Raw genomic sequence first — 12,332 nt, 5'->3', positions numbered from 1 at the left:
ACACTGTTCTACTTCTGCAGAAATTTTATATGTATGTATTTCTAAATTGAAACTAAAAATTCACTAGATATATGATTCATTAAAGCCCCAAGAAAGATTAATTGGAATGGCCTGAAAACAGTATTGTTCAAATATTTAGTATTTCATAATTCCCACAGATTATAGACTATTTGCAATTGCCAATTAACTGTTTCTTTTTCTTCACAGGAACCCTTATATATCCAAGAAAAACAAACAAAAACCAGATAAACAAAACTAAACCAACACCCTTATTTAAGTCTACAGAGCAAGGCTAAGCAGTATGACGTTAAGAAATACAAAATATTTGCAGCCACGTGAGCAGCAAGTCCAGGAACCCAACAGGAACTGAGAGTCCTTTGCTAGTAATGAAGGCTGTCTCCTCCTCTGTGCCATTTTCCACGTGTTAAAGTTATGCCTGTTAGCCAAACCTGAAAGGCCTCCTGGCTTTACACCAGGCTGTGGCCAGGAAGTTGTTAAAAGGAGGGGTGGGTGGTAAGCGGGTAGGGTCAGAGTTGGGAAAGAATCAAGCAGGAGATGGGGAAAGTCTGGAAGTCTGGGAAGGTGTCTGTGCAGGTCTTCCCCACTTCCTCAGGCAGGTCAGCTATGTGAGGAATTCCACCCCCAAGACAGAACCTTTTCAAAGAAACCCCTGCTTTATTTAACACTTCATTTTTAAATATTAAAAAATCACTACACAGAGGTTGGAGAGATGGCTCAGTGACTGCTCTTCCAGAGGTCCTGAGTTCAACTCCCAGCAACCACATGGTGGCTCACAACCATCTGTAATGGGATCTGATGCCCCTTTCTGGTATGTCAAAGAGAGCGACAGTGTAATCACATAATCACATAAAATAAATAAATGTTTTTTAAAAAAGATTAAAAAACGAAGGAAAAATAAAAAAAATAGAAAAGAAGAAATACAAAATATGCACCAATAGTTCCACTGTAGTTTCAGTATAGTTGTGCATATTGTTCCTCTGAAGCAATTCTGAAAAGTTATGGTTGCCATTTTAATTAGAGACATACTAAAAAAGTAAACTCTCACTGATAGACTTTGTATTTATCCCACGCTAATCTAGAATCTGTCTTCTGCTTTTGGAAGAGAAAAGATGAGCAATGTATTCTAAGGAAGAAGTGGGAGAAACTAATGGAGTTATTAAAAAGTTCAAGAAGAGAAGGGGGAGTTTATATGTTATGATATTGCATACTACTAGAAAGATTAACAAAAATACAGTATCCATGAACATGAGATATTGCTTGTTCTGAATACTACAAGGCGAGAGCAATACTCAATTCATACAAACAAAAGGAGTAGGAAATACGAAAATAAGATTGGCTGTAGCACAAAGAACCTCACCAGAAATCAGAACTGCCTAGGGAAACAGTGAATGAGAAGTCAGCATCAGAAATTATTTACCCTGTGGTGCAGCAAGCCAAGGAAGCTGTCACCGAGACGGGTCATGCTGTGACTTAAACTTGTCAAGCTCTATAATCTAGGGCTGGAGTACACTAAGGTAGACACAGTGTATGGGACGCAGAAGAGCCTCGGTTGATGTCTAGAAGCTTGATTCCGTCTGTCAGTTCGTTCACCTCACTAACCGCCATTCTCATCTCACCCTGAAGATTGTTAATGTAGCCAACCAAACTTTCTGGTTTCATGCCTTTCATGAGATATTATTCAATCGGCCTCTTACAACTGGGCGCACATCCACACTCCTAGTATCAGCGTGGAACTGGTAAGAAACCACTAAAAGAAAAATTGGCTTGGCTACAGCCAAATTCTTTATTAGGTAGGAAACCAAGCCTCTGAATTACAAGAACAATGTTACCATAAAAAAATAAAACATTGTTTCATGAAATCGGTGTCTGCAAACCATTGTGTGTCCTTTTGGTTTCTTTTATGTCTACTTGACATGAACTAGAGTGGTTTCGGAAGGACTCTCATTTGAGGAAATGCCTGCATGTGACTTGATTGAAGGCAAGTCTGTAGGGCATTTTCTTGAGTGGTGGCTGATGTGGAAAAGTCCTGCTCAGTGTGGGTGGTGCTACCCCTGCACAGGTGATACTGGGTGCTAGGAGAGAGCAGGCTGGCCAGGTCATGAGGAGTAAGTCAGTAAGCAATATTAGTTACTTTCTGACTTCAGCTACTGTTCCTGCCTTGAGTTCCTGACCAGATTCCCCTCAGTGATGAAGTATGATGGCCTGGGAGTTGAAAGTTGAAGTGTGCCCTTTCCTCCCTAAACTGTTTTGGAGTGATATTTCATCACAGTGATAGAAACCCTAACTAGATCACAGGCCAAGTAATTATCATTTCTTGCTGTGAAATATAGAGGAGACATGGGAATCTCCCATGTAGAGGAGACCATTTTGTGAAGGATTGGGGTAACAATTTTGTAAAGGATACCCCATAAATAGCTAAAAGCAAATCAGAATTGACTTACTGCATGTGATCAGCCCATTCACTGCTTCATTGGAAAAGGAGGGACTATTTCACCCTCCAGTGACATTCAGGATGGTTGGAATAAATAATAACATCTGTTTAACATAACGAAGTTATCTCATCAAATAAAGTGGCTTTGACCTAGCAGGTTGTGGACCACACAAACACTTGTCAAGAGCCAAGTGGCTGCAGCTTGCTACTGGAATCAGACCGAGTTGACAAAGAATTAAATCATTCAGAGATTCACAGCTGATATATATTTATGGGACTCAAACAGCTCTCATTCATTAGACAGTCAATGAATTTTCCACTTGAAATGGACAGCAGTTTGGCAACAACAACAACAGCTTTTAGGCAACTGCAGAAAATGAGGATGAGGTTTCTTATCACAAAAATCAACCCTAAAGTAAGTTGCATGAAGCTCTATAGAAGGTCAGAGGACTTCAGCTAGAGATCCCAGACGTCTGGCCTTTGTGTCACAAAAAGCCATGTGTAGATGAGTGTCTGTATACAACTAATTTATCTAAATTAAAAAAAAAAAACCTAAGCCATACAGTTATTGGGGGAGCAACTCAGAAATAAGAGTGACTTCAAAAATACTGCTTGAACTTCCGGTCACAAGGTGCACATTGCACTTTGAATCTGAACTGTCCTTCACGGACTGGTGAGTGCATGCTCGTTGCCTGCTGGTGCTGCTATTTTGGGGAGACTGTGAGACATTTAGGACATGGGGCTTCACTGGCAGAATAGGTCAGTAACGACAGGTTGCTGAAGGTTAGACTAACCCCTGGTCCTGCCTCTCTGTCTTGTGGTTCACGGTAATGTGAAGAGTCTCCATCACACTGTTTCACCACAATGACCTGAGCTGTTCCGCCATGCCTTCCCCAACATGCTGAGCTAAATCCTGTGGACTCGTGAACCAGCATTTGCAGTCTTCCCTTTATGCTGTTTTTATTTCAAGCTGTTTGTCACATTACCACAATAGTAACTAATGCATATGATTCATGATACATTGTTATAGGACACACACTGAGCAGTGAATAGATACAGGACACTCAATACCTTTAACTATTTAAAACAGTGTTATTTTATTTTCTGTGCTGTAGTTTTAACAAGAGCTTTGGATATGGTGGGCAAGTGCTCTATCACTTAGCTACATCTCAGAGTCCCAAATTATTTTCTTAAACATCCACATCAAACCAAAAGATTTGATACTAAAACCATTAAGGTACATCCATATCAAAATTATATTTCTACAATCTTGGAGAGGGGAGAAAACTAAATTATAGGAAAGCTAAGACACAAGAAATAATCATAAATTCTGATTAGAAAGTCAAATACACTTTAATAAATCAAACTAAGAATGAGAAGTTCATTTTAAGTAAAACAAAAGTGAGCTCTGATTTTGCTAATAGTCTGAATGTACTGACCATGTGTTTCTGGAAACCTAGTCCATTCTATGGGTTTCTAAGTAGAATAGAAAATTACACCAAATAATCATGCCCTTTCCCAGGATATGCCGTCTTTTTAGACAGCGTCTACAGAGGTTCTTTCATTCATAATACAGACATTGGAGGAATGACAGCGCCAGGCAAAGCACACAAATGTTCACAAAGAAGCAACAAGATGATGCAACTAATGAAGTTTGCCTTAGGTGAACTTTCAAACTAAGAGAATCAAAGAGTCAAAAAAAACCAAAAAGAAAAGTAAGAAAAAAGAAAAGAAAAGAAAAAGGATGAAGGAAGGAAGGAAGGAAGAAAGGAAGGAAAAAGGAAAAAAGAAATAAATTAAACATCTGTGAGATATGAACTGTATTTGGCCTTTTATTTTGGATGAGATATACCACAGGATTCATATGAAATATTTGAAAAAGAAAGATTAGAGGCCGCTGGGGAAAACGTCAAGAGCAACACAAGCCCAGTCATCTGAGGAAGGTCGTTTCTATTCAGTAGCTCTTCCATTGTGTTATGGTAGGAAATTCTATGAGTTGTGTGTAGATATCTTTGCCTTATTGACACTTAACTTTGTAAGCTGCAACTAGTATATGATAAATACGGTAGCAAACACCATAAGCAGTTGGGTCTATTTTAGTTGCTTCAATTGGATCTATTTTAGCACGTCTGTGTTTTGTGTGTGTGTGTGTGTGTGTGTGTGTGTGTGTGTGTGTGTGTGTGTGTGTGTTTTATAAATATTGGCTCAAAAATAATGGCCAGTTGTATTTCTTTGAGCCAAGACATAGTAAAATCAGGGTTTAATAAAGGCCCACATCCTCATTCGTTCATAATGGTAGAATTATATGGATTTTCTAGTAGACTTCTCCCAAGTATCACTGATTAAGTCATCTTTCTATTGTAAGTTATGACACAATGATCTGATCATTTCATTAAAAATCACAGGAATATACAGTCATTAAAACTGAGATGAATGTACCCATTTTTCTGCAACTGCTGTAGAAAATGACTATTAACTTGGTGTCTTAAAACAATAAAACTGTGTCAGACATAAACAGATCACATGAAAGGGAGGGGAACTAGCCCTTCTCAACTGGAGAGAGATCAGGACTGATAGAAGATAGTTGGAGGGGTAAAAGTGACCGAAATCCATTCATTCTATCCATGTGTAGAACCACCAAACAATATTCACACAATGCCTTCAGAATTTTTAGTCTAGAAAAGATGAACCACTGAAGACCAAATCTGATCCAAACCTGTTTTGGAAGTAAACCTTCACTGGAGTACAATGAAGCAACACTGAGGATAAACAATAGAATTATCACAGTTCTTTATTTCAATGTAGCTTCGAAAGCTGTAATAACCCAAAGAACAGAGTAGCAGCATGAAAAATAGGCCCCTTAGACTGGTAGAACAGAGTAAAGAGCCCATAAATAAAACTGTGCATTTACACAAAATTTATTTTTTATGATGATGTCAATAACATAATAAGAAAATTGGTTTCTTTGATAACTGATACTGGAAAAAAACTGGATATGTGCTTAGAATCTAAGCTTTTACTTCATACCAAATAATATAATAATAATAATAATAATAATAATAATAATAATAATTCAAAATCAAAATAGATTAAATGTAAGACTGAAACTAATGGAAGGGGAAGCCCTTGGTCCTGCCAAGGTTGGACCCCAGTGCACGGGGATGTCAGGGGGGTGGTAAGGGGTGTGGATGGGGTAACACCCGTATGGGGGAGGGGGTGGGGATGGGGGCTTATGGACAGTAAACTGGGAAAGGGAATACCATTTGAAATGTAAGTAAAAAATATATCTAATAAAAAAATTTTTAAAAAGACTGAAACCAAGAGCATCCTTGAAAAATATATAGGAGTAAAAAATCCAAATTCAATCTCATGTTCCCTGGAATTAAGACAAGTTTGATTTTTATAGAAATTTAAAATTAAAGTTAAAGTTCATATTTTAGAATTGGCTGAATTTTTAACTGTTTTTGAGGGTGAGGCATTATACAGATAATGTGAGTAAAATATAGTAAAAAGAGTAAAGCTATAGGCTGGAGAGATGGCTCAGTGATTAAGAGCACTGGCTGTTCTTCTAGAGGTCCTGAGTTCAATTCTAGGCAACCACATGTTGGCTCACAATAGTCTCTACGGGAATCTAACGCCCTCTTCTGGCATACAGATACATATGCAGCAGAGCAATCATATATTAAATAACTAAAATTTTAAAAAGAGTTGTAGATTGTGTAAATTAATATTCTTCAAACCACAAGGCAAAATTGATTTTATTTTTAAAAGCATGCTTTGTCTATGAGACAAATAGTACTTATACAATCGGAAGAACACATTATATTCTTTTTTTAGGTGAAAGAATAGGCTATTGTTTTCCAGATGAATTTCTGAAATTTTAAGAATTACTTCATTTATTCTCTCATTTATAAATAAACCTGTAATGTTAGGCTGCAAATCCTAATGCTTATAGCAATTTTAATAATGCCTTTTAAAGAGTCCTTGGGAGAATATGGCTTTCACCTTGATCTGGGAAATCAAGCATGTATTTTGTGTAAGTAGAAGCCTGGAGAATTGACTCAAGTCAGGTAAATAAAACATTCTTCCCCCTTCCCTGTGGGTTATTCAAGAAAGACACGGACAATCAGCTTAATCAAAAAAAGGGAATCACTTACTAATTTGATGCGGTGGCCAGGAATGGCACTGATGGCCCACGTGCACTCTTTCCTGCTTGGATACTTGTCTGGCCAGTTGGGACTGGTGATGAGGCCACTTGGGCTGTGGATCTTCTGTTCACACTCCGCTGTGCCAATAACAATAGTATGAGTTGGTATGGGAGTCTAGTGCAGAACCAGGCCAAAAAACGTGAAGCTGATTAGCCCCCTTCTCTACTGAAAGGTTTCCCTACAGGCTAGCTAATCATCACAACATCTGATGTTGCCATTTTCATCTGTGTAGAAAATCTGTTGCTGAACATAATCAGGCAGTGATTGTACTCTGAATCGCTGGAAATATATGCTTGCCATAAACTGCATAAGTGTCTAGAAGAATATGAACCTCCATTTTAAACTATTGAATCAGAAACCTCAGACTTCAGTAGATCAATGTGCATTGGAAGTCAACCATATCAACACTGGGTCTCGGGAAGACAGGTAAGATGTCACCACAAGAAAAGCCAATGGACTATGTCATTTCCAGTTCTTTTTCTGCTATTGACAGATATATCACTTAATGATAATTAACATTGTTAAACCATTCTATGACTCATGTGCTTATATTTTCTCTTTCCCTTATATAGTTAAATATCCACTTGAATGTCTACACTGACATTTTAGCTGGCAAAATAAATTAACCCCAATGTCTTTTGGTGGAACAAAAACAAGCAAATTGCTACTAACCTTGAAAAGAAACTCTGAAATAGCTTCAGTGAGTGTCACAGTAAATTACCATGTTGTGTCATTATGTTTCTCACAATTTGTCTCACTTTAGAGAAGACCATATTTGGGAGATTTTTTTCTTACATGAATAATACACATCTTTGAGTGCAGGACTCCCTAAGAGTCCATCTCCAAACTGAATTAAGGTAATTTCTGTTGCTGTCTTTACAGTTTCCTCCTTTCCTAAAAGACCCTCTATGTTACTCTATGCTCCATAGGAAAATTTTAATTTTCAACAGAGGAGGTGGAGGTAGAAGAAGAAGAAGAGGAGGAGGAGGAAGAATAGGAGAAAGAGAAGGAGGAAGAGGAGGAGGAGGAGAGGGGGTAAGAGGGAGTAGGAGGAGGGGGAGGAGAAGAAAGAAAGAAAGAGAGAGAGAGAGAGAGAGAGAGAGAGAGAGAGAGAGAATTATATAGCAAGACAGTAACTTTGCCCAGCAGGCATCAGGTCCACAACTGTGAAAAGGTAAAATTCTGAACTGACACGTGGCTTCTATTGCCCATGTTTGGACTTTCCCCCGTGAAACATGGCATCTTCAGAATCTGTACCAGCTCAGGCAAAGTTGGAGTCTGCTCGCTAGGCAGTACAAGGTGCATACTCTACAACACAAGGAGAGGAAAGATCAACTCCTTTCCTGGCAATAAAAATAAACCACAAATAGGGAGTATCTGGAAATCATTCTGTCTAACAGGAAGTTTTCTATAAAATAAGTTCCAGAAAGCTACTGTCAGGAATAGATTTGAGCACGGATTCTACATATAATCTGTAAAAGCTGCTTTCCTTTCTCTGAATTACTTTTCATGTTTACAAAATCACTGTGCCTTTTGTCCCAGTCTTTGATTTAGTAGCACACTCCACCAAGTTATAAACATCCTGTGAATAAACACAGAGCGCAAAAGTCCTCATTTGCACATGGTTCTGCACAATGCCATTATCTCACGGAAGAGGAAGAAGAGATCCCCGATGTGTGGCAGTAGGTGAAAGGAAGGCCCATAAGGGTATCATGAATTCTTCTAAGACATACACAAATAGTGCTCACAGGCTGTTGGTTTTAGAATGACTCCTGTAACCGTTGCATAGTGATGATTACAGTTGTAATATTTTCCTTTCAAGAAAGGCTTGTCTCTAATCTAAGTGGGCAATTCCAAAGCATAAACCCCTTAGAAGAAAGAGCTAGATAACTGCTCATGGTTCCCATTAAGCTCACAGGAGCCAGAATGAAAACTATTAGCAAAATCTTGCAGACACAAATCTACTAAGTTATTAACATGCTACTAATATGCTTTCCACCCCCCCATAAACCCTTGTTTAAAACTCTAAAGGGCACAGAATCTACCATTTGAATTTGATATTTATGATATTTAAAGGAGCATCGCTCATGTAGGAAATGTATGACATATTCAGGGAGGAACATCCCACCCAATGTAAACCATTTTGGAGGGGTTTATATGTGGAGAGGGTAACAAAATTTTCTACAAAGACTTGGAACCACGTGGTGAAATTCTGTCTAGCAGATGGTGCTGCAGCAACTTCTATGTTATATAAATTTAATCCAAATGTCATCCATGTGTGAAGTGCAGAAGCCTTGGGTCATTTAATGGGGTTTCCAATAGCATAAGCACCATACAGAATTCCGTCGTTTTGCTATGTTTTTTGAGGTTTGGGTAGTCAGTAGCAGTGTCTTTCACAGAAGTGATAAACAGTAAATGTGGGGACCACATTTACGCAGTCTATGTGAGATTCGCGGTGTTGTCAAGAAGAGATTATTTTTCCCATACCTTCCTTACAATCATGTTTGTTCTCATGCAACACAAATCCATTCCGGCACTGACACGTGTAGCTTCCCATTGTGTTGACACACTCATGCTGGCAGCCACCGTTATCCTTTGAACACTCATCCTTATCTGGCAAAGAAATAAAGCCCTGATTAGACAGTAGTTTTTTTTGTTTTGTTTTGTTTTTTTTTTTTAACAAACGGCATCAAAATGAGTTCAGTGCATCGTGGTAAAGTCTGAGGGAAGATAAAATAAGCCACACATTTCCTGGTTTTCAACACGAAGCAGAGAAGACTCATGGGGCCGTAGCTTAGCTCATCCCTTGTTTGGCTAGGACTCTTGGCCTGTGGATTGAGTGTCTGAAGGAACTTGTGTTGGACATTGGCTGGATTTCTGAGCACAGTCACTCAGGACATGAACTGAGGCTCTGAGAGCTCTGGTGTTGGGTCTGGAGTGATTTTGTAAGAGGTTCCAAGTTTGATAGTGTTGGGGCATTTGGCCATCTTACTTGTGTTAGAGTAGAAACTGCTGGTAGAAGCAGGAGAATCTTTATTCTTCATCTGATCATCAGTATTCATTACCAGCTTTTCTGGAAATAAGTTTTAAGTTATCTATAGTCTGAATAAAGACAAGATGTATAGGAAGCCACTGTTACGACCACAAGAGAAGTGGAACGAGGCCCTAAGATGGGTACAATCACTCTTAAAGAAAGGCCGTAACTATGATCATTTATAAAACAATCCGATTCTCTTGATTTCCATCAAATCAGGATTTTCCCTGTAGAAGTGACTTAGGAGAAATATGTTTGTTAATAATTTGAGAGCAATTTTAAAATATCTCATTTAGTATTCATACATGAATATAAAAGGTTTGGATCATTTCCACCCAATTCCCTTCCCTCTTGTTTTGTTTATAGGCCTCTATCACTTTTCACTTCAACTTCCTATGTTCTATCTTTTTAAAGATTTTTTTTATTGTTTTATTTGTTACTCTATTTCTTTATATTTTAAATGTTATCCCCCCTTTCCAGTGTCCCCTCCAAAAACCCCCTATCCCACCCCTTCCCCTCTGCTTCTAATAAGGGTGCTCTCCCACCCACTCACCCACTCCTGTCTCACTGTCCTAGCATTCCCCTAGGTTGGGACATTGAGCATTCCCAGGAACAAGGGCCTCCCTCCCATTATATGGGTGTCTCCTGAGAGGCTCTTCTAGAACCTTACTGATACAGATGCGGATGCTCACAGACAACCATTGGACGGAGCACAGGGACCCCAACAGAGGAGTTAGGGGAAGGACTGAAGGAGCTGAAGGGGTTTGAAACCCCATCGGAAGAACAACAATACCAACCAACCAGAGCCCCTCAGAGCTCCTGGGGACTAAACCACCAACCAAAGAGTACAAATGGAGAGATCCATGGCTCCAACTGCACATATAAGAGGATGGCCTTATCTGGCTCTATCTTTTTAAATACCCATGGAATTCACTTAACATTGCCAATATATGCATGAGTAGAGGTTCATCCACTGGAGTAGGGGCAGCCTATTAGAGGCCACACGCTTAGGAAAAGCTGACTTTCAATAGCAGCCATCAGTTGCCAAGAACTCCTCAACTAGGGGGCTGGGCCTTGAGGGCCATGTCCCTCCTCCATACTGGGACGTTTTGTGCCTTGAGCTTATACAGATGTTGTACATGCTGTCAGAGCTGCTGGAACTCACACATACTACCCTGCTGTGTGCAGAAAACAGTTTTGCCATAGTTCTCTGCTGTCTCCAATTCTTTCCTGGATTACTCCTGATACTGAGGTATGCTTTGAGATGTAGAGGTCCCATAGAAATCAGGGAGTGAGTACGGGTCTATGGAGAATGTGATTATCTGAGGAAGAAGAGCTATAATGCAGGTGACTTAAAGGGGAAGGGGTAATGGAGCAAGACAGTTTAAGTGGGGTGTGAGATAGTAAGGGAGGGTAGAGTAGTGAGTATATGGAACGATAACCAACACTAAGAGACTTTGAAAAGGACATATAGAAATCTACTGTTGTAGGAGTCTTCTAAAACATATACATATATACACATAAAAAGAGTTAAAATGGAGTTACCCTATAACGTGTGCTTCTCTAGACACACATAGATCATCAAACATAAAACCAGTTTATTTATAATTCCTTCTGATGAATTTCTATAATTAACTAGAATTGATACATGAAAATGTATTAATTTTTCCAATGTAAAGGTAGCAGAAATCACAGATGTTAATCTCTCTGGTAAATTTTAAAAACAACTTTTTATCTTTTCCCTCAAATATAAAAGCCGATAGTTGAAAGCTATGACTGAAAAAAAAATAGAATATCTGTGACTGTTTGATTAGGTGTATCAAAAATAATACTATGAATACATTATTTTACTAAATACACTAAAATTTGAAAAATTTGTTTGTCTTTATTCCTGATGGACCACTTCTATAAGAATATTAGATTTTTAAATACCTTTCCTTTCTGAATAATATAAAATAGGAAGTAAAATTTATTTTATTAATAATATTAAATTTTCTAGTAATTGATATTGTTGAGCATGTATAAGTAACTGTATGCATTATATTCTTGATTAGAATTTTATCATGAAACAACTTTTGAGACTTAAAAATAAAATTTTCATACTAAGCATTTTTAAAAATAACTATCAACAAATACATTAAAGTATCACGGATATTCAATTGAATATTTTGAGATAATTCAAAATCAATTCAACTATATTTCCATCTTATATAAGTATTCAACTGATTAGAACCTAAACAAATTGTAAAAGTCTCTCATATGTGAAGAAGGCAGTCCATAGAAAATGTTTTTTAGATTTAGAAAATTTTGAGTAATAGGGAAACATGGGATGCAAGAGTTTTTCCTCTGACAGTTTGATTATATGTAATTTAGAGAAAGATTCCTTAAGGAAAGTGTGCAACATGTGAAATCAGCACTTCTGTACAATAATCCAGTCATTTGTGAGCACTTACATATGGCATTTACTCCTGTTTGCATGCAGCTCGCCTTAGCCACACACACACACACACACACACACACACACACAAACACACACACACACACACACACACACAAAACCAGGTTTAATATCTAGATCTCTCCCAATAATCTATAACACACAATTTTAGATCATAAATTCATTGAATAACTATGATAC

At 38.1% G+C, this 12,332-nt stretch overlaps 2 protein-coding genes across 3 annotated transcripts in view; both read right to left on the bottom strand.

The window, feature by feature from the left end:
• The window catches only part of Erich1 (glutamate-rich 1), a gene marked incomplete at its 5' end in the record, with an annotated part of 52,793,804 nt that overhangs the window by 51,895,336 nt on the left and 886,136 nt on the right, over positions 1-12,332 (bottom strand).
• Tll1 (tolloid-like 1) overlaps positions 1-12,332 on the bottom strand; it is a 198,537-nt gene that overhangs the window by 20,959 nt on the left and 165,246 nt on the right. For all 3 annotated transcript variants that reach the window (XM_087589083.1, NM_001106081.3, XM_087589084.1), the window contains 2 exon segments: positions 9,148-9,273; positions 6,610-6,737 (listed from right to left, as the gene is read on the bottom strand). In XM_087589083.1, coding sequence (XP_087445209.1) covers positions 6,610-6,737; positions 9,148-9,273 — 254 coding nt within the window.

Source organism: Rattus norvegicus, chromosome 16 (genome assembly GCF_021556685.1).
Source record: "Rattus norvegicus strain SHRSP/BbbUtx chromosome 16, alternate assembly SHRSP_T2T, whole genome shotgun sequence".
NCBI classification, from domain to species: Eukaryota; Metazoa; Chordata; class Mammalia; order Rodentia; family Muridae; genus Rattus; species Rattus norvegicus.
The sequence above is the reverse complement of the archived record's forward strand: the minus strand, read 5'-3'. Positions and strand labels throughout refer to the sequence as shown.